Source organism: Stegostoma tigrinum, chromosome 28 (assembly GCF_030684315.1).
Source record: "Stegostoma tigrinum isolate sSteTig4 chromosome 28, sSteTig4.hap1, whole genome shotgun sequence".
Lineage (NCBI taxonomy): Eukaryota > Metazoa > Chordata > Chondrichthyes > Orectolobiformes > Stegostomatidae > Stegostoma > Stegostoma tigrinum.
Window position 1 is genome coordinate 13,252,685 of NC_081381.1, and position 21,570 is coordinate 13,274,254.

Consider the following 21,570-nt stretch of genomic DNA (forward strand, 5'->3'; position numbering starts at 1 on the left):
CTGCTCATTAATCTCTCCATTTTCCCAGGCGTCCTGGTTGTACTTTCACCTTCAAAAACAAGTGTGACATCGAGAAGCACAAGAGTTACCACATCAAGGATGATGCCTATGCCAAGGATGGCTTCAAGAAGTTCTACAAATACGAGGAGTGCAAGTATGAGGGCTGTGTCTACAGCAAGGCCACGAACCACTTCCACTGTATCCGGGTGGGCTGCGGCTTCACATTCACTTCCACCAGTCAGATGACCTCGCACAAGCGAAAACACGAACGCCGCCACATCCGGAATGCGGGAGGTCTCGGCCTAGCTTCTCAGCTGCTGGGCCGCAAGGAGAACGAACAGGATGACTCCAGCAATGATGACCTGATTGACTACTCAGCGATAAGCAGCAAGAATTCAAGTCTGAGTGCGTCTCCGACAAGCCAACAATCTTCGGTACCGATGCTCCTCCCCACTCCCACGACAGAGATCTCCTCAACCCAGGCCATCAAGCCGACAAGCAGCGTCCTCCCAGTGACCAAAGTGTCGACGATACTTCCGCAAACGCTGGCCAGCCCCATCCCGGTCGCCTTGGCACTCTCCAATGCTGGTATCTCTAATACGGGTCCCTTCTTCCCTATCATTCCCAACAGGGTCTCCATGACCCTCCCTGTGACAGCAGCCAACCTGATATCCACCATCTCCTCCAGCGTTCCCACTTTGCCAACGGAATCACCTTCGCAAGTTGTCTCGGGGTCCAGCAACACAATCCCCCTGTCTCCAGCTGCTGCAAGCACCATCATGGAGAAGATCACGGCCAGCAAAGGGCTCATCTCCCCGATGATGGCCCGCCTTGCAGCTGCAGCTCTCAAACCATCCAATCCAGCAGACGTAGGTGAGGCATAGGGGTTTGAATAACCCTAATATTTTGCACTCATCGTCAGAAGTGCAGATCAGCCCCAACTTGACACTGAGAAACTGAATGTGAGTTTGCTCGCTGAGCTGGAAGGTTAGTTTTCAGACGTTTCGTCACCATTCTAGGTAACATCATCAGTGAGCCTCCAACGAAGCGCTGGTGTTATGTCCCGCTTTCTATTTATCTGGTTAGGTTTCCTTGGGTTGGTGATGTCATTTCCTGCGTTGGTGATGTCATTTCCTGTGTTCTTTTTCTCAGAGGATGGTAGATTGGCTCCAAGTCAATGTGTTTGTTGATGGAATTCCGGTTGGAATGCCATGCTTCTAGGAATTCTCGTGCATGTCTCTGTTTGGCTTGTGCTAGGATGGATGTGTTGTCCCAATCAAAGTGGTGTCCTTCCTTATCGGTATGTAAGGATACGAGTGATAGTGGGTCATGTCATTTTGTGGCTAGTTGATGTTCATGTATCCTGGTGGCTAGCTTCCTGCCAGTTTGTCCAATGTAGTGTTTGTCACTGTTCTTGCAAGGTATTTTGTAGATGACGTTCGTTTTATTTGTTGTCTGTATAGGGTCTTTTAAGGTTTTATAGGGTCTCGTATCCTTACATACAGATAAGAAAGGACACCACTTTGATTGGGACAACACATCCATCCTAGGACAAGCCAAACAGAGACATGCACGAGAATTCCTAGAAGCATGGCATTCCAACCGGAATTCCATCAACAAACACATTGACTTGGAGCCATTCTACCATCCTCTGAGAAAAAGAACAGGAAATGACATCACCAACGCAGGAAATGACATCACCAACCCAAGGAAACCTAACCAGATAAATAGAAAGCGGGACATAACACCAGCGCTTCGTCGGAGGCTCACTGATGATGTTACCTAGAATGGTGACGAAACGTCTGAAAACTAACCTTCCAGCTCAGCGAGCAAACTCACATCCAGAACCTCAACCTGAGCTACAAATCTTCTCAAAACTCACTGAGAAACTGAGCTGAATTAACCTCTCATGTTCAAGAGATAGGTCAATGGGGGAAGTCTGGAGTGGTATCAGTGGAGCTGGATTTGAGTTTGAGCAGAAACATCTTTTAAAACCATCAGTAAGACCATCATTCAATGAGATTACGGATGATGTAATTCTCAAATCTGCTTTCCTACCTTTTTCCCCCCAACCTTTGATTATTTTACTGATTAAAACTCTGTCTGACGCAGGCTTCAATATACTTAATGACCGATCAGATGTCATGGGAGAGTCTAGGACCAGAGCGCACCATCCCAGAATAAATGGTCATATATTTAGGACAGAGATGAGGAAGAACTTACCCTCAGAAGGTCATGAATCTGCAGAATTCTTTCTTGTGGAGGGCTGTCAAGATATTCAAGTCTGAGACAGACAGATTTTTAATCAGTCAGGGAATCAAGGGTTATGAAGCAAAGGCAGGTAAAGGGAGTTAAAGATCATCAGATCATCCATGATGTTGTTGGATGGCAGAGCACACTCAATAATCTGAGTGGCCCTCTTCTGTTCCTATGTTTTATGCTAACCTACCTCTAATAATACTCGGTATATTATGTTTTGCTTTTCTGTTTCTCCAAATCCTTTGAAGCAGGTGTTTACCATTTCGTTCAGAATGGAGAAGACCATTGCGTTGAACTATCTCTTTCCTCTGTAAAAGTTCAAATATCTGGTCAAGTTAAAATGAGTTTCTCTCACTTTAGATTTTGGCTTCAATTCTGAGTCTTTTTATTAGCTGGGTTACTGTTTATAAAGTAAGTCTGGTGTAATTGTAATGTCATAACACTTAAAAACTGAATTAACAGTTCAACCCCAGAGGGTGGAATAAATCTAGGTACGAATAGAAAGCCATGGAACTTTCTATGTCTGTGATCAACCCCCCCAAAAAAGTGAAGACCCACAGAAGTTTGTTTCTCAAACTGACTGAAAGAAGCCATTCCGCCCATCATGTCTGTATCATCTCCCCAAACAAGCATCATTACTTAGTGACAAATTCGAGCTTCTCCCCACCCCCATGCAAACTATTTCTATCCAAATAATCATCCAATTCCCCTTGAAAGCCTTAACGGAACCTGTCTCCACAACATTTCCAGGCAGTGCTTTCCAGACCCTAAATACTCGCTATGTGAATAAGTTTTTTCCTCCCATCGTGTTTGCACCTTTTGCAAATCACTAAGTCATTCTGAAGAAGGGTCACTGGACTTGAAACATCAAATCTGTTTTCTCTCCATAGAGGCTGCCAGACCTTCTGAGTTTCTCCAGCAATTTCTGTTTTTGTCCCGTTCATTTCTTTTTAATGTTATCAGTGGAAACAGTTTCTCTCTACACACTCTGTCCAGACCAAAGTTTCCTCAAAAGTAACATCTTGTGTAAGATGGGAATATGGAACAAATGCCTGTTGTCCTCTCTAATCTGCTACTGTTTAACAGTTCAGCCATTGCACTATTCCAGTTAAAGGGACAGTCACAGGAAGGTGGGAATTTCAGTTGAATGCTCCTAATAAAAAGGGACCCAGGTGACTTCTTCAGGGAACACTCAGGATTAATAGATGACAGTATTATACTGGTGGACAAAAAAAAAGGGATAAGCCTTGGTCTTGCAGGAACTTTTAAACATAACGTTGCAAATAGAGGCATTTTGACAAAAAAACAATAAAATAGTAATTGATGTAAATTTTACGTTATTTTCTATTGTATTCAGAAGTGTTCTTATACACAAGTGAACAAATTTCTTAACCCCAGTCACTCGTGGTTTTTTTCTACCAATTAACCACTACCCGTGTTCTCCAATTGATTAACTTACGTGCAAGGCCCAGAATGGGCAATGCAGTTCGTCTGAGGCGAGGGAGAGGTAGGGAGAGATGGAGAGGGGACATGTCACTTTTACAGATGTTTTCATCAACCTGCTCAGAGATGTTATTATACACCTCTGGAGCAGATGGGATTTGAACCTGGTTCTCCTGGCTCAGAGGTAGTGGCACTATTAATGCAGCGTAAGAATCCCTTGTGTTAATGTTTTATCAGTTGGGAGCTATTATATTCAGAAGGTAGGTCATAACTGGGGATTCGCTTTGTATTACATAAATATAGGTGCAGAGTGAAAGTGTTTTTTTTAATCAAAGTTGCATTGTACGGAATTTGTGTCTCTGTAAGTCAGAGCTTGTCAGCGATTTCCCCACCAATGATTTCTTTTTTCTTTGCTGTGCTCAGTCCATTAAGTGTATGATATCTTTGAATGGTGCAATCTATTTATGACCTGCTCAGTAATGTCCGGGTACCTATGCACCCAAAGGGAACATGCTCAGCTTTCTGGGTATAGAGCAAATGGGGCAATGGATTACACAAGGTGACCAAAAGCTTGGTCAGAGAGATTGCTCATAAGGAATGTGGTGAAGAAGGAAGGCAACGTGTGGAAGTGCAGGGAAGGAATACCCAAGCCTCGAATGGGTAACTGAAAACAGTTTCCATTGATGGTGTGATCAAAATTGGGGATGCTCAAGATGCTAGAATTAAAGGAGCACACGAATATGCTCAAGATGCTAGAATTAAAGGAGCACACAAAGATCTATAAGGCTTCAAGAAAAATGCAGAGAGCAGGGGGTGAAATGGCGAGGGGGCGGTGGGATTTCAAAATCAAGATGAGGGTTTTATGATCAAGGTGTTGTTTGACTGGGAGCCAAAATAGGTCATGCTCTGTGAATGGGACTCACTGAGAAACAATGGTGGCAGCTTTAGGATGACTTCAAGTTTATGGAGCTTAGTATGTAGGCGAACAACTTTGGCTTCAGTTTATTGAGTATCCTGAATTTGGTGGTGTCCATAGTAACAGCTTTGGGCACATTACAGGATGGTGATGTAACCCTGCTAGGTGACAGACTCACTCCTTAAGCACATTGTTCTATGTGGGAATTGGATTGTGCATACCCTGCAGTGAAATGCAGTGTCTGCTTTTTCCTTCAACCTCTACCCTTTGTTCACAACCCCTTGACTTTATAATTCTCAAGTGTGAGCTTGTTCATTTTCTAAAATCAAAAAGGGAGGAACAATTTTATGAGGTGGGTGATGTTTAGATATCAAGAGGAGCAGGCAAAAACGGAACAGCAGTGACCTTAGATAACAAGAGAGCAGGGCAAGCAGTATCAGAGGAGCAGGACGGCTAATGTTTCGGGACCTAGACCCTTCCTCATTTCTGCCTTCCTGCTCCTCTGATGCTGCTTGGCCTGCTGTGTTCATCCAGCTCTACACCTTGTTATCTCGGGTTCTCCAGCATGTGCAGTTCCTACTACCTCTCGTAGCACTGACCGGTGAGATTTTGGCACAATATGAAGATCAACCAGAACTCATCTATCAAATTCTTCCCCTTTCCTGGTTAAAACAGATGTTAGGGTTAATCTGCTGCTCAGTGACATTCTGAATTGAACTCTTCACGTCCTTAGGTCTCATAGTGTAAGTTCAGAGCCTTTGAGAATTGGTAGAGTCAGAAAGTTTGAAAATTCCTCAATGCAGGGGTAGCTTCTACAACTTGTATAGAGATATAAATCCACACTAAGTAGGGTGGGGTAAGATGCAGGGAGCTGGTTGGGAAGGAGGGGGAATAGGTCACTGAACAATTTGCTTCCTTTCACTTCAATAGCCGTCCTGAGAAATAGGGCAGGTTTTTTTTGGAGAAAATCTAAACTTTTTTCTGCCTGAGGCCAAATTAATATTTTAATCCCTTGGGTATTTCAGATAAGGCTGGGTTCAGGCAATTCTATCAGCTGATTTATTCTCTTTTCACCTGGCCTTTGTCAATACCTTGCTCATAAATGTGATCTGTCCATCTGGGTAGGGGGGTGGGGAAGGGGTGGGTAAAACCTGTTTGAACTGATCTGTTTGGCTGTCAAGTTTGATCTGGCATGAATGGGAGATGTTCCTGTTGAGCATGCTCTGTGGCACGCTGAAGCGTCTCCATGGAAACGTAGACATCCTGAAAGGAGGCAAAGGTTGTCTCCCACTCTGGAGCTGCCAGAGTCCCTCAGCATCAAGCATGATACTTAATGAATGGTTAAGAGGCAGGGCCACAAATCAGATATGACAACGGCAGAATGAAGCCTTTTCACCTCCCCCTCTCTCTCCTCGCTGACATCTCAAAAGTCCCAATGGTTTGACGTGATTTGGCAATAATTATCACTCCACTTGTTCTGTCACTGAGCAAAAGTCAGAACTGATCTCATCACAGGGGACCAACAATGACTTGTTCTCTGCATTTTGTCATAGCAGGAAATGAGCAGCAAACGCAGTTGAACCAGTTCAATCTGGCCCCACTCAAGCAAGAGCCAAGTGACATCACCAAGACTCAATCTCAAGATTCAACACAGAATCAGAGCCTTGATCTCAGCTTGAAAGAGCACAGGTAGGTACCTGGCTGCACTGACTGCTCCAGTATAAAAGTCAATTTATTACTTCAGTCCTAACCAAAATGGATGCCATCAGGGCTCAGTGGTTAGCAGTGCTGCCTCACAGTGCCAGGGACTTGAGATCGATTCCAGCCTCAGGTGATTTGGGCATAGTCGGACTGCAGGTGCTGGAAGCAAGGAGTAGGAAAGGCAATGTTTCGGCTCAACTTTCCTGTTCCTTGGATGCTGTTTGATTGGCTATGCTTTTCCAGCTCCACATTTATGGACTCCACCTTCAAGTGATGCCTATGTGGAGTTTACACATTCTCCCTGTTCCTGTGTGGGTTTCTCTGGATGTTTCAGTTTCCTCCCACAGTCCAAAGATGTGCAGGTTAGGTGGATTGGCCGTGCTAAATTATCTGTAGTGTCCAGGGATGTATAGGCTAGGTAGATTAGCCATGGTAAATGCAGAGTTACGGAGATAGGTAAGGGGCTGGGTCTGTGTGGGATGATCTTTGCAGGATTGGTGCAGACTTATTGAGCCGAATGCCCTCTTTTTGTTCTGTAGGAATTTTATGATGAAACCGGGTAATGAGGAGAGGGCACAAGCTCTGTGAGGCTGTCCTGACATACCTGCAGCTGGTAATCTCAGTTCTTCACATATAAAACCAGACAAATACACTTAATCAACTACCTACACCACATTTAAAGACCACCACCACACCCCAACCCCCCAAAACATCCGCTGTTCCCATTTATTACAACTTCTGCAAAATCTTTCCATCTTTTGGTTAATTGAGGTTTGATCTCTTTTTGAAATATAGTCCATTGCCAGCCTGGTGATCAACAGTTCTCCAGAATGGCAAACCAGAACTGACTACCTCACTACCACTCCCCTACCGCCAGCTGATGCTCCATTTGGACCTGGTACAGAGATCATCTTTTACCCCGAAACAAAGCCCTGCGTGATTGACAAGCCATCTCTGTCCTTGCTATCTCTGCTGCACAGAAATGTCACAGTCACTATTCCTCCTGACTCCAGGTGAATTCTATCAGGAAGCTGGGCTGCATGTTAACCTGATCTCTGGTTCCTGCTGTGGTGGCCCCAAGCTCAGATGGTTCTTACTTTGGCAGCTCCAGTGCAACCATTCTCATGTCAGTTTTGCCTGACCTCCCTTCCTGTGGTGGGGTTGGGGAGGAGCACGCTGGCAATAAATTTGCTCCTAGATATCTGTTAAAATTGACACATTTGGAGAACAAAATCTCAGAAAACAAGACAGAAGGCCCCAAAAATGTACATCTCAGGAGCACCAGTTAGTATTCTGCTCATAGTGAAAACCTGTCTGTCTGCACACTGAACTTAATCCCTCACTTCTCCAGCTCTACAACTATTTGAGATCTCAACAATCCTCCAATCCCACTTATACATTCCTTACTCCCTTTCCCCAAGCAATGAACTTAACTCTCTGGATCCTAAGTTTGGGAATTCGCTACCTAAACCTTTCCAAACTCTCTCTCCATCTCTCCTTAATTAAGAAGTTCCTTAAAGCAGTTTTTATTAATTCATTCAGGGGATGTAGGCTTTGTTGTCTGTGCTAGCATTTGCTGCCAATTTCACATTGCAAATAGGGATGGGAAACAATATGATTCTTCACCTAAGTCTCATCCTTTGCCTTAGTGTCAGAGGTTTGAACTGGCAAGTGGGCCGGTATGTTTCACGATATTAAATAAGAAATTGCTATGACTTTATTGCCAATAATGCACAAAATTAGTTAAGAATGGTGTGAAATGACTCCTTTTCAGACTCTCTCACCTTCTGAGGGAGTCTCTGTACAACTCTACTGGCTGTTTCTGCTCATCAATGTGCCCGAGGAATAGTAAGTGACAGAAGGAGAGCAAAGGAAGTCTATAGACCTTCTCTACCAGATCTTTAACCTCACTCTGTTGACCCAGGATTTCCAAAATGGATGTGTTTATTCTAAATTGTTTGTGGGATGCGTGCATCACTAGCTCTGGTTGTCCATCCATAATTGTCATTATGTACAGTTCAAAGAAAAATAAACTGATTCCAGATATGAAGGGATTTTTATATGTAGAGAAGCTGAAGAGGTTGTGTTCATTGCAGTTCAGAAGAATGAGAGATGACATAGTTGAAACTTACAAGATTCTTAAGGGTAGACATGAAGATGCTGTTCCCCCATGTGGGAGAGTCTAGGAGCAGAGCACACAATCTTAGATTAAGCGGGTGTATTTTTAAGATAGAGAAGAGGAGAAAAATGAATCCAAGGAATTCTTTACCGCAAGGGGCCAGAGAAGCTGTTTCGTTAAGTATATTCAAGGTAAAGATATACAAATTTTTAAACAAGAAGTTGATCTAGAGTTATGGGGAAAGGCAGGCAAGTGAAATTGAGGATTATCAGATCAGCCATGACCTCATTGAATGGCGAAGCAAATCTTTGGGCTGAATAGCCGACTCCTGCTCCTACGTCTTACAGTCTTTTGGAGCTTACATTGTCACTATTTCCATTTATGAACATTGAGGTGAGTGAGGCTCCTGATATGGGTTAGGCCCTGAAATATTGTGAGATATAGAAACAGGCCAGTCAGTCAACATATTTTTGATGGGGACCTGGTGATGACGACAAATTGATGACAAGGCAGAGAAACACCCAAAAGATCATCTTAAAGAAGCAACTATTTGGTTTGATGGTTGATGCTGAAAATTCCCTATAGGATTCTGAATGTTGCCTGCAATTCTGTTGTCCTTATTTTGGACAGTTGATTTATTTTGTAGTCCCTTATGCCATATGAGCAGCATTGGCAAGATGCCAGCCTTTACTGTCTACCCCCAATCACCGTTTAGAACATGACCTCACTGGATGACAGTATCATGTAACCAGGTATTTGACAACATATTCACTATACTTCAGCTTAAAAGCTGAGGCATAAACAGTTTAGGTTGGGTCAAGTAGACTGTAATGAAATTGTAGCTGGTGTTTCGATTATCACACTGTGTGATAACTACAAAGTACACACTATACTGCACCATCAAGTCTCGAAAGTCGGAGAGAAATTAAAGTAATTACTGTTCCTTGTTCCTGCAGCACGGAATCCAATGGACATGTCGATTCGGGACAGGCATCCCTGTTATCCTCATTTCTCAATAAGGTAAGAGTTACTATCAGCATTTATACCCAGAGTTAAATTAGCAGGCTGCAGATGGTATTCTTGTTTGTTTTTCTGTTATTCCAACACCAGTTTCGAAGCTTGTGGTGTCAAAAGCATTCATATTTTAAAGCCACTAATCATGTGCAGCACACTTCAACTCGTCATCCACAGATAAATTAATGCAATTAAATGGAGTAGTGTGTGCTGCTATATTGTGAAGTTCTGTGGGTTATAGACTGAGGCACATGTAACAGCTGCAAAACACTACGTGTTACATTTCAGCTGCTTGCTGGGTGGCCAGGGAATGGTTTTGTCCATTGATGAAACAAGCTAATTTACAAATGTTCTACCGTTTAGCACGTTCAATACTGAAACCAACAGCCCATCAGCCTCCACCATCGAAAAGCTCTTATTGCCCCTATCTTAAGTTGCTAAAAGTCCCGTTCCCCTCTCACTGACTGACAGTGGCTCCCACTGAAACAAAATTTTGATGTTATTATTCTCCTCTTTATTTTCAAATCCCACCAAGGGCTGTCTCCACCCTCTCTCTGTAATCTCCAACCTCCACGACTACCTTTCAAGATATCTGTGCTCCTTGATTCTGGCAGCTTGCCCTTCTATGATTTGCCCAGCTACACTATAGACTGGCTGGTCAGATGAACTGAGCAGCAGCAAATGCAGTTTCACCCTAAGAAGTGTGTGGTGGTACATTTTGGGACAGCTAACAAGGCAAGGGCATTGAATAGTACGAACCTCGGAAGTAAAGAAGATCATTGAGACCTTAGTATGTATGTCCATAGAAAGCAGCAGGACAGGTAGATAAGATGGTTGAAAGGTATGTTGGATAGTTGCAGTCATTAGTCAAGACATAGAATACAAGAGCAAGGTGGTTATGATGGAACTGTGTTTAGCGTTTGTTAGGCCACAGCTGGAGTACTGTTCAGATAATGTCTTCAGTGGTTTGGTGTTTGATTTTCTTCATGGTGCTTCTGTGAAATGAATTGTAATCTTGAGATGTAGTATATCAAAGGTGTTGTATAAATACAAGCAGTTGTTGTCATTGTTCTGGACCTTTGGAGAAGACATGGCCGTGGAAAGTGGGGCCCAAGACCAGAAGGTCAACACCATGAGTCTTCACAAGGTATAGTACATCAGCTGAAGGGAACAGCTGCCTGAACTCAGTCGACAGCAAATCACTGAGAGGCTACAGGCCAAAGTTTAGGATGTCCCATCTTGTGTCTGGAAGGGGAAGAGGGTGCATACCAAAATTGTTATTGTCACAGGACTGTTACAATGCAGAATGACTCCTTTCGGCCCATTATATCTATGCCAGGTATCTGAATGGGCAATTCAATTCACTTCATAGCCCACTTTCTCCTGCATAACCCTTCCCATTCTTCCCTTTCAGACAACAGCCTAATCCCCCATTGAAAGCCTCAATTGAAGCTGCATCCACCAGAGTCTCAGGTAGCTCATTCCAGACCTTAACCAATCGCTTCACAATCAATTCTGACTAAGAGTCACTGGACCCAAATGTTAACTCTGTTTTTTCCTTCACAGATGCTGCCAGACCTGCTGAGCTTTTCCAGCAACTTTGTTTTTGTTCCTGATTTACAGCATCCGCTGTTCTTTTGTCTCTTAACCACTCACTGCCTGACTTATGCTTAGTCTCGCTTTGGAATTTGATGTTTGTTGAATTATTATAAAAAGTCTTATATTTCTATTGCTAGATGTCCCAAAACAGCAGCGGACTGAGCAATTTGCTGAACCTCAAGACAGAACCGGACTGTGCACAGTCTGATGCAGAACAGATGCCCTACATGAATAAAGCTTTAACCCCACAGAGACAAGAGAAACGACAGGAATTCTGGGAGAAATATCTGCGCAGGTAAAGGTTTCACTTCTACTTGCTACAGCTCACTCAGTGGCTTGGTGGGTCATATTATATCAGAGATAATGGGAACTGCAGATGCTGGAGAATCCGAGATAACAAAGTGTGGAGCTGGCCATCCAGCTCCACACTTTGTTATTATGGTGGGTCAATTTAGACCATTTCCTGAAGCAGACTCCTAACAAAACCCCGACTCTGATTTAAGTACACATTGTGTTTGTCTCACTCAGCCCATACACACACACAGTGTTATAATTTGTGTGTGAATGTGGCAGAAGGAAAGGAATCAAAATTCCAGGTCTTGATTGTTGTCTAGTGATAAGTCAAAAGTGCAGATCTACGTGTGTGTGTGTGTGTGTGTGTGTGTGTGTGTGTGTGTGTGTGTGTGAGAGAGAGAGAGAGAGAGAGAGAGAGTGTGTGTGTGTGTGTGTGTGTGTGTGTGTGAGTATGTGTGTGTGTGTGTGTGTGTGTATATGTGTGTGTGTGTGTATGTGTGTATGTGTGTATGTGTGTGTGTGTGTGTGTGAGAGAGAGTGAGAAAGTTTAGTGAGCATTCATGTCTTTGAGTTTGTTGCTGTGTTTGTGTCCCTGTGGGAGCATCTCTCTGTGTTTTTGCATGGATATGTCTCTATGTATCAGGTATGGTGTGCCACAGAGATATGAGCTCCTCAACTGTACCAGCAATGTGTACATCATTCATGCAGAAACTAAATATTGAGGCAGTGCCAACAATTCCCTGACAATTTGTTATGTCTCATTTGTAGATTTACCACCGAAGATTACTGTGAAACCCAGTGTGACTTCCTTCACAAAACCCATTTCCATTGTGCAGTAGAAGATTGTGGTGCCCTTTTCAGTACCTTGGATGGAGCTGTTAAGCACGCCAAGTAAGTGTCTATACGTCCACCGAGTACATATGCATATCTGCCAAGTACATATGTTCATTATCTGCCAAGTATAAATGGTGACGTACACCAAGTACAAATTTCCATATCTGCCAACTTTAAATGATCATATGTGTCAAGTATGTATAACCAGTGAATCAGTAAATGGCAATCAGTGCTGATGGCAGTGAACATATAATTCTAATGAACCTTTGTTGTTACAAACTAAGGAAACCATGGTCCTGAGTGCAATGTGAGTGACCCATTTGCGATGAACCTCCAAATCTGACCCGATGGAACTCGCTGAAAATTGGCTTACCTACAGGAAACCAGGCAGCTACCTCAGGAGACTTGACAAAGTCAGTCACCTCCAAAAAATCCCAGGGAGGGGAGGGAGACAAAAATCCGGGACACTACATGATGTGTTAGTGATCTAAAAAGGGATTCATAAGGGTTTGATTAATTCTGTGGGTTAGTTTATTTAAAACAGTAATATACATTACAAGTTATGAAGTAGACAGTACAGCAAACTAACTGATTCTGTGTGTGCAGCAGATCAACTGCCAGGCAGAGTCACAACATGGTCTACACAAAGCAGTTGGAATAAAGTACATGCAATGGACCTTTACAACAGTGAACTGCAGGCTTCTGATTAGCACATTCAAGAGGTTTGAAAGTAGTCTTGGCTCCTCAGACATTATATGCTTGCTAGATTGCAGGTGGGATTGGGTACAGGCTACCTCCTACTGAAATTCACCCCAAAATCCATTGCTTAGAATGCAAATTGGGGTGGGTCCAGGATAATAGAATCACTTTCTCCCTCAATGTGTTTTCTGGCAGATTGTCAAAAGGTAGCTCTTGGTATATGTGAGATAAATATAATCTTTCCGAAAACAGACATATATTTGCAAAAAATTTTAATCTTCCATTCCTCAGGGCAACTTTCAAATTTACATGTCAGCCAATCAGTTTCTTTTTCTACTGTGGAATAAATTGTTGAGATTGTTTGAAATTTAGTATTCTTGCAAATTGGCCCAACGGGTGCAAGTTGAAAATCTCCAAGAACATTCATCTTCAGTCCGTCTCCCCCTCTCTCCCTATTTATTTCAGAATCCTCTCCCCACCCCCCTTTTCTGATGAAGGGTCTAGGCCCGAAACGTCAGCTTTTGTGCTCCTAAGATGCTGCTTGGCCTGCTGCGTTCATCCAGCTCCGCACTTTGTTATCTCTGTCTTTTCAGCCAGGTTCTATTCTACCAAGTGCCTGTTTAAAACAAAATCTGGTGCAGTGCCAATAATTGGGCAAAACTTCTCCCTCGATTACCCACAGAGCAGTGAACAAGAAACAGAAGCAGGAAAAAAAAATCATGGCGAAGGCCTCCCTTATCTTCCCTGACCCTCTCGAAGCTGTGCCTGGCAGTTTTCTCTTTAATTAAAATTTTTAGTAACTGATCACATTATTGAATATTCTGTTCCTTATCAATAAAGTGAAGGCTGCTCCAATGCACTCTACCTGAGGCCTCAGCCCCTTTAATTTGATGCTGTTTATATTTATGAAGTGCCAAATAACCTTGTTTTGACCCAGGCATGATTCTAATTTAGATCAGTTATTATTTAAATAATTTATGCAGATTAAAAAAAAGCAGAGGTTATTCAAGGTCCAATTACTTTGATGACATCACATGAAGAGGCTGCAATTTGTGAGAAATCTCTGAGATTTGCGGTTGGAACAAAGTGTGGGACTGATGGATTTAACAGAGATCAAGCAGGGTGGTGAAGACCCTTTTAATAGGCAAACAGTCCAAATGAAACACAACCTTATAAAATGAAAGTAGCACGGGCTTCTTTTGGGAACAAAAAATAATCGCAACTCAACTAGTTCTTATATTAGGATTGAGTCATTAGAGATATACAGCATGGAAACAGACCCTTCGGTCCAACTCGTCCAAGCTGACCAGATATTCTAAATTAATCTAGTCCCATTTTTCAGCATTTGGCCCATATCCCTGTAAACCCTTCCTATTCATGTACCCATCCAGATGCCTTTTAAATGCTGTAATTGTACCAGGCTTCACCACTTCCTCTGACAGCTTGTTCTAAACACACACTACCCTCTGCGTGATAAAATTGCCCCTTAGGACCATTTTAATCTTTCTCCTCTCACCTTAAATCTATGCCCTCTAGTTCTGGACTACCCACCCCAGGGAAAAGACATTGGCTATTCATATCCCTCATGATTTTATAAACCTCCAGAAGGTCACCCTTAGCCTCCAACTCTCCAGGGACGATAGCCCCAGCCTATTCAGCCTCGCCCTACAGCACAAACCCTCCAACTCTGGCAACATGCTTGTAAATCTTTTCTAAACCCTGAAATGAACCCGAAGATTGCGAGGGATTTGAAGTGAATCTGGTTTGTCCATTGCTGTGACACTGCCCAGGATTAAAATCTTAAAATTACTTGTGCTAATTATCATTGAGGTGAAGATGTAACATTTCTCTAGTTGAGTCTGCTATATCTGAAACAGGCTAAGGGCTCAGCTAAAACATCAGACAGTAGACACTACACTTTAGGAGTGATTTGAGGGTCCTTGAAAGAATGCAGTGGGAGATTTATCAAAGTGGTTCCAGGGCAGTGGATTTTATTCAGCAGAAACTAAACTGGACTCATGATGTAAATACCATCGCTACAAGAGCAGGTCAGAGGCTATCAATCCTGAATCAAGTAACTCACCTCCTGACTCCCCAAAGCCTGTGCACCATCTACAAGGTACAAGTCAGGTGTGTGATGGAATACTCCCCGCTTTCCTGGATGAATGCAGCCCCAACAACACTCATAAAGCTTGACACAATCCAAGAACAGAACAGTCTGCTAGATTTGGTACCACATGCACAAGCATCCACTCCCTCCATCAATGCCACTCAGTAACAGCAATGTCTACTATGTACAAGATGGACTACAGAAATAAGTCTTCTTAGACAGCACGTTCTAAACCCACAACCCAGTTCCATCTAGAAGGTCAAGGGCAGCAGATACATAGGAGCATCACCACTTGTAAGTTCCCCTCAAAGCCACTCACCATCCTAACTTGGACTTACATCATCTTTCCTTCAGTATCCATGGGTCAAAATCCTGCAATTCCCTCCCTAAAAGCATTTTGTCCATTGACTATACAAGGATGGCATTGGTTCAAGAAACAGATCGTCACCAACTTCTCAAAGGGCAATAAATATTGGCTCAGGCAGTGATGCGCACATCCCATGAAAGAATAAAAGAAAGATTAGGTCAGAGAAGTTGTTCTCCTCGGAGAAAAGGAGGTTGAGGGGAAAATTTAATTGAGGTGACAAGGCTAAAAAGAACCAGTCCCTGTTGCTGATGGTACAAAGACAAGGGGGAGAAAGATTTAGCATTTTGGGCAGGAGATGCAAGGAGGGGAATGTGTGGAAAACCTTATCTAAATGGTATCACTGCCAATGAGACGATGATTTCAAAAGGAATTTGGATGGGCACTTGAGGGAAATAAACGTTCAGAGCCTTGAATTGCTCTAAACATTTAAGAACTGCAGATGCTGAAAATGAGAAACAAATAAAAACATCTCTGGAGAGAGAAACAAGAGTTAATGTTCAAAGTCCAGTTACCCTTCAGAGCTAAAACTGCAGATGCTGTAGGTTTAAAATAACAAAAACCCCTTCTAAGGGTCACTGGACCCTAAATGTTAACTTTCTTTCCTCACTGATGCTGCCAGACCTGCTGAGTTTCTCCATCAATTTATGCTATTTACCGGGAAAAAAAACAAACAACTGCGGATGCTGGAGATCTGAAACAAACTGAGAAATAGTTCAGGAACTTCAGCTGGTCTGGCAGGATCTGTGGAGAGAGAAACAGTTATGTTGAGGGCAGTGACTCTTCGGAACTAAAATAAAACAACTGCAGATCAGAAACAAAGACCCCTCCTAAGAGCCACTGGATCTGAAATGATTTTTTCTATTTCTTCCACCACAGACTTGCTGAGTTTCTGTGGTGAGAGATACAGAGTTAATGTTGAGTTCAGTGAGGTTTTTGTTTCTGTTTTGTTTTAGATCTCCAACATCTGCACTTGTTTTAGTTTCGTTCTGAAGAGTCACCGAACTCAATGTAATTGTTTCTGTCTCCACAGAAACTCAACAGGTCTGTCAGCATCTGTGGGGAGAGAAACAGAGTTAATGTTTAAGTTCAAAGACTCTTCATAACTTATTTTTTAAAAGTTCGTTATAATTTGAAATTTACCACAGTCTGGCCGTTAAGGGCTGGCACGATCTACAGTAACGGTTGCCTCGCGGTGTGACTCACGGCGTCTCCTCCTTGTTTCTGCAGCTTCCACTTTCGGGCAGACGGCGGGGCGGTGAAAGTGAAGTCGGAGCCTTCCCTGCCGACCACGATTCCCGTCGGGATCCGAGCGACCAGGGCCGGGACCGCGGCCTTCTCCTCCGTCGCCATGGTAACTGCCGCCGCCATGTTGGCCTCCAGCGCGGGCCCCGCCGTCGTCACGGCCGCCCCGACGCTGCTCGCCTGGAAACAGCTGGCCGCCTCCATTCCGCAGCTGCCCGCAACCTCCCCCTTGGCAACCACATCCCTAGAGAACGCCAAGCCTCAGGTCAAACCGGGCTTCCTCCAGTTTCAAGAGAAGTGAGTGTGAGCCTGGCCTGGGGCCTGGTCCACTGTGCCTTTGGGGGGGTGGGGTAAGAAAAGGGAGCTCGCCGCGTTTAAAAAAACACTACTCTGCTGAATAGCCGTCTCGATGAAATACATCAGCTTGTTTACTATCCACGGATGCTGCCTGACTCGCTGTGATTTCCAGCTTTTTTTTTGTTTTCGGTACAGATTCCAGCATCTGCAATAATTTGCCCCTATATAGGAAAAAAACCCCAGAGATAGTAGGAATTGCAGGTTCTGGAGAAACTGTGATAACAAGGTGTGGGGCTGGATAAACACAGCAGGCCAAGCAGCATCTTAGGAGCACATATTTTGTCCTTTTCAAAGTAATTTTCAAAAATCCCACCCAAAATGTCAGTGGGAAATAAGACAAAAGAGACTGGGTTGAAGGAGATCCGAAACCCAAAAAAAGCAAGGAATTGTTGGAAAAACTCAGCAGGTCTTGCTGCAGATGTGGAGAGAAATCAGAGTTAACTTTTTTTGGTCTGGCGACCCTTCAGAAGTAAGAAGGGTCTGAAGAAGGGTTACTAGATGCAAAACTGGAACACTGATTTCTCTCCACATACTGCCAGACACCACCTACACTCCAATGAAAAAAAGTCCCAGCCTTTTATAAGTCAAACCTTCCATACCCAGCAACATCCTGGTAAATTTCTTCTGAACCCACGCAAGCTTGATAATATCCTTCCTATAATTGGATGACTGGAACTGGACACAGTATTACAGAAGCTGTCTCACCAATGTCCTGTACAACTTTCAACATGACTTTCCAATTCCTATATTGAACCTTTACAGCACTTTGTTTTTGGACTGACTGAGGTTGTTTTCCTTGGAGCAGAGGACACCAAGAGGAAATTGATTGAGGTGTGTAAAATTATGAGGGGCATAGATAGGAAGACATGAAGAAACCTTTCCCCATGGTGGAGGGATCATTGACTAGGGGGCATAGACTTAAGACAAGAAGCAAGAAGTTTAGAGGAGACTGGAGGAATTTATTTTCACTCACAGGGTGGTACAAGTTTGGAACTCACTGCCTGTAAGAGCGGTTGTTCTTGACCCACACAGATTCAGAATCATACAGCATGGAAACAGACCCATCAGTCTATGCGGAAGGTAATCCCAAACTAAACTAGTCCCACCTGTCTGCTCCTGGCCCATATTCCTTCAAACCTTTCCTACTCATGTAGTTATCCAAGTGGCTTTTAAATTTTGTAATTGTACCCACATCCACCACTTTCTCAGGAAGTTCATTCCATATGCAAACCACCCTTTGTGTAAAAAAATTGCCTCATGACTTTTTTAAAATCTCTCTCCTCTCACCTTAAAAATGTGCCCCTTAGTCTCAAAATCCCCCATCTTAGGGAAAAGACAACTAATATTAACTCATTATTTTGTAAACTTCTCTCAGGTCACCTTTCAACCTCCTACACTCCAATGAAAAACATCCCAGCCTGTTCAGCCTTTTATAAGTCAAACCTTCCATACCCAACAACATCCTGGTAAATCTCATCTGAACCCTGTCCAGCTTGATAATATCCTTCCTATACTTGGATGACCGGAACTGGACACTATTATAGAAGCTGCCTCACCAATGTCCTGTACAACAAACAACATGACTTTTCAACTCCGGTACTCAAAAGATCTGAGCAATGAAGGCAAGTGTGCCAAACACCTTTTTAACTACCCTGTCTATATATGACGCAAACTTCAAAGAATTATGTACCTGCACTCCCAGGTTCCTCAGATCTATAACACTATCCAAGGTCCTACTGTTAATTGTGTAAGTCCTGGCCATATCTGATCCACCAAAATGCAATACCTCACATTTATCCAGATTGAACTTCATCTATCATTTTTCAGCACATTGACCCATTTGAGCAAGTTCCCTCTGTAATCTTAGAAAACTTTCTCCACTATCTATAGAGTCACTAATTTTGGTGTTGTCTGCAAATTGACTAACCATGCCTTCTATATTCTCATCCAAATCACTTGTACAAGTGAGAAACAAAAGAGGACACAGAACCAATCCCTCTGGTCATAGGCATGTAGTCTGAAAAGCAATCCTCCACCATAACTCTCTATTTCCTGCTGCTATCCCAATTATATATTCAATTGGCAAGCTCACTCTGAATTCCATGTGACCTAACTTTACTAATTAGTCTACAATGTGAAACCTTGTCAAAGGCTTCACCAAAATCCAAATAAACAACATATACTGCTCTGCCGTTGATGGGCTGAAGGGCCTTTTCCTGTGCCAGAGACCAGTATAACCCTGTGACTTATTCTACAGCATCTGCCATTTGTTTGATGCTTTACCCTGTTCAATTGAGTCACTATATTCACAACACACTGCATCACCTATTGTAGCTTAAACCAAAGCAAAAGGTTAAATCAGGCAAAACTGCATCACAGCCCAGATTTGCTACTGGGAGTATCAGCACGAGTGATGGTTTTCAGCTCACAATGAGAACTAACAATTTGAGTGAGAAGACTTGGTTCGTCTTAGTGAGACAACCTGGTTGTGAAAGTGGCCAACAGGAAATCTCCCCCTCATTCAGTGGCCAAGCCATATTGGGAGTAATCATTCCCAATTCCTGCAGCACTGACACATTCATTCTTGCATCATTGCAACTGCGATGCGGAAAGTCTGAAACCAAAACAGAAATTTCCTGAAAAACTCAGCAGGTCTGGCAACGTCTCTGGGAAAGCAGAGTTAACATTGAGTCCAGTGACCCTTTTTCAGAGCACAGTAATAGCAAACTCCCACAAAGCTACCATCTCACTTGTCATAAACCTATCCTACAGTCTTTCTTGCCAGGTTTCTTTGGCTGTTTTTGATGAATATCTCACAATTAAATACTCAGAAGCCTGAAGCCATTGTTTTTGGTCCCTCCACCAAACCCCATTCCCAAACTCCTCTCGACTCCATCCTCCTCCATAGGAACAGTTTGAGATTAAGATATTAAGCTATTCAAGATCATGGATAATCTGATAATCCTCAACTCCATTTTCCTGCCTAATCTACAATATTCCTGGATAACTCCTTCTATGACTTGGTCTGATATTTTGTTCTGCTGTGAAACACTTTGGATTGTTTCCTTGTGTTTGAGGTTCTGCATAAAGACAATTTGTGTTGTATTGGTGCATCGATTACCCGGATGTCATAAGGGAGCCTGACTGCAGCCTCAACCTTGCTGGACTGGTGCTGGTTTTAATGCACGATTTCAAATTTGGAATGATGTCATCAATTCCTGACATCACAGAAGCATCACAGTGTGTCTCACCAGTGTGAACTAAAAAGTTGTCCATTTGTTTAATGTTAAAAATGATAGATCGCTGCGGTGAACATAGAGCAGTAATCCAAACTCAAAAGCTTGTAAAATGAGAATGTACTTTGTGACACCATCTAAGCCCCTTTGAGTGAACTAGATGTGTAATCTATTTTCAGGTATCTATTATTGTCTGTACAACCTATAGCAGTTGGCCGTTATCTCACAGTAGTTATGTGATTGATACCATGAACTTTCTTGCATCATGAAAGTTTATAATATGCATTCATCAATGTCATTTCACAAGGATTCAAGGCAGCTGTGAATGTCAGAATGTCAGTATGAATTTACAACTACCATTAAATACATCAAAACTGTATGTATTATTATATATAAAATACATTACTGGGAGGGATTTAAAGGCAGTGAAAATATCTTGGGGGATCATACTGTTGTATAATGCATACTTAGTTATGGATTTAAGATGCAGTGTGCTCAGAGGCTGATTCCCCCTTGCAGAGAATCAGGACCAGATGCAGTGGGGTTTCACAGATGTTTGTTTAGGAATGAAAGGGAGGGAAATTTATCATTCCAAATATTGTGAATTTTTACAAGCCCCCACCACTCTGGGTGCTGAGGTTTTGAGTACATTCCAGACAGATCAATAGATTTTTGAGAGCTGAGACGATTAAAGCATACAGGAAGTAGAGTTGATCAGTCATTTTGTTTTATTCATTTCAAGGATATGCATCTCACTGGCCAGGCCACTGTTTACTGCTGATCCCTAATTGCCTAGAGGGCAAGTAAGAGACAGCCACATTGCTGAGAGTCTGGAGTCACACATAGGCCCAGACTGGGTAACGATGGCAGATTTCCTTCCCTGAAGGACATCAGTGAACCACATTAGTTTTTCCAACAGTCCATAACAATTTCATGGTCATCATTAGATTCTTAACTCCAGACTTTTTTAAAAACATGAATTTGAATTGCAACATCTGCCACAGGATTTCATCCTGAGCCCCCAGAATATTACCTGGTTCTCTGGATTAATAGTGTTGGTAATAATAGCAATCTACCTTTAAAATAGCAGAGCAGGCTCAAGGGGCAGACTGACCTTGTCCAGCTTCAATTTCTATTTGTGTGTGTTTGTTGTGTGTCTTGAACTGGGTGTTTGCAGTGGTTGATTGCCTTAGAGGCTACAGGTTGCAGCAAAGGCTAATGAATAAGAACTTTCCTGTTAGACTGGGTAAGTCAAGCCTGAAAAGAAACTACTGTACACAAAGGTTAGTCTGTGATGGATTTTGCTAGCACACATGACTATCCTCAAGGCATGACCAATGTCTCAAGCATGTGTGTGGTTTTAGATCTGGCTCAGATTGA

At 42.9% G+C, this 21,570-nt stretch overlaps 1 protein-coding gene across 3 annotated transcripts in view; it reads left to right on the top strand.

Moving 5' to 3' along the window:
• The window catches only part of casz1 (castor zinc finger 1), a 128,061-nt gene that overhangs the window by 65,545 nt on the left and 40,946 nt on the right, over window positions 1-21,570 (top strand). For 2 of the 3 annotated variants that reach the window (XM_048561649.2, XM_048561652.2), the window contains exons 9-14: window positions 29-873; window positions 6,175-6,307; window positions 9,395-9,458; window positions 11,189-11,346; window positions 12,114-12,236; window positions 16,583-16,894. In XM_048561649.2, the coding sequence (XP_048417606.2) occupies window positions 29-873; window positions 6,175-6,307; window positions 9,395-9,458; window positions 11,189-11,346; window positions 12,114-12,236; window positions 16,583-16,894 (1,635 nt within the window). Of the gene's footprint in view, window positions 1-28; window positions 874-6,171; window positions 6,308-9,394; window positions 9,459-11,188; window positions 11,347-12,113; window positions 12,237-16,582; window positions 16,895-21,570 lie in introns of all 3 variants that reach the window. The other variant, XM_048561646.2, reaches the window with a different exon arrangement.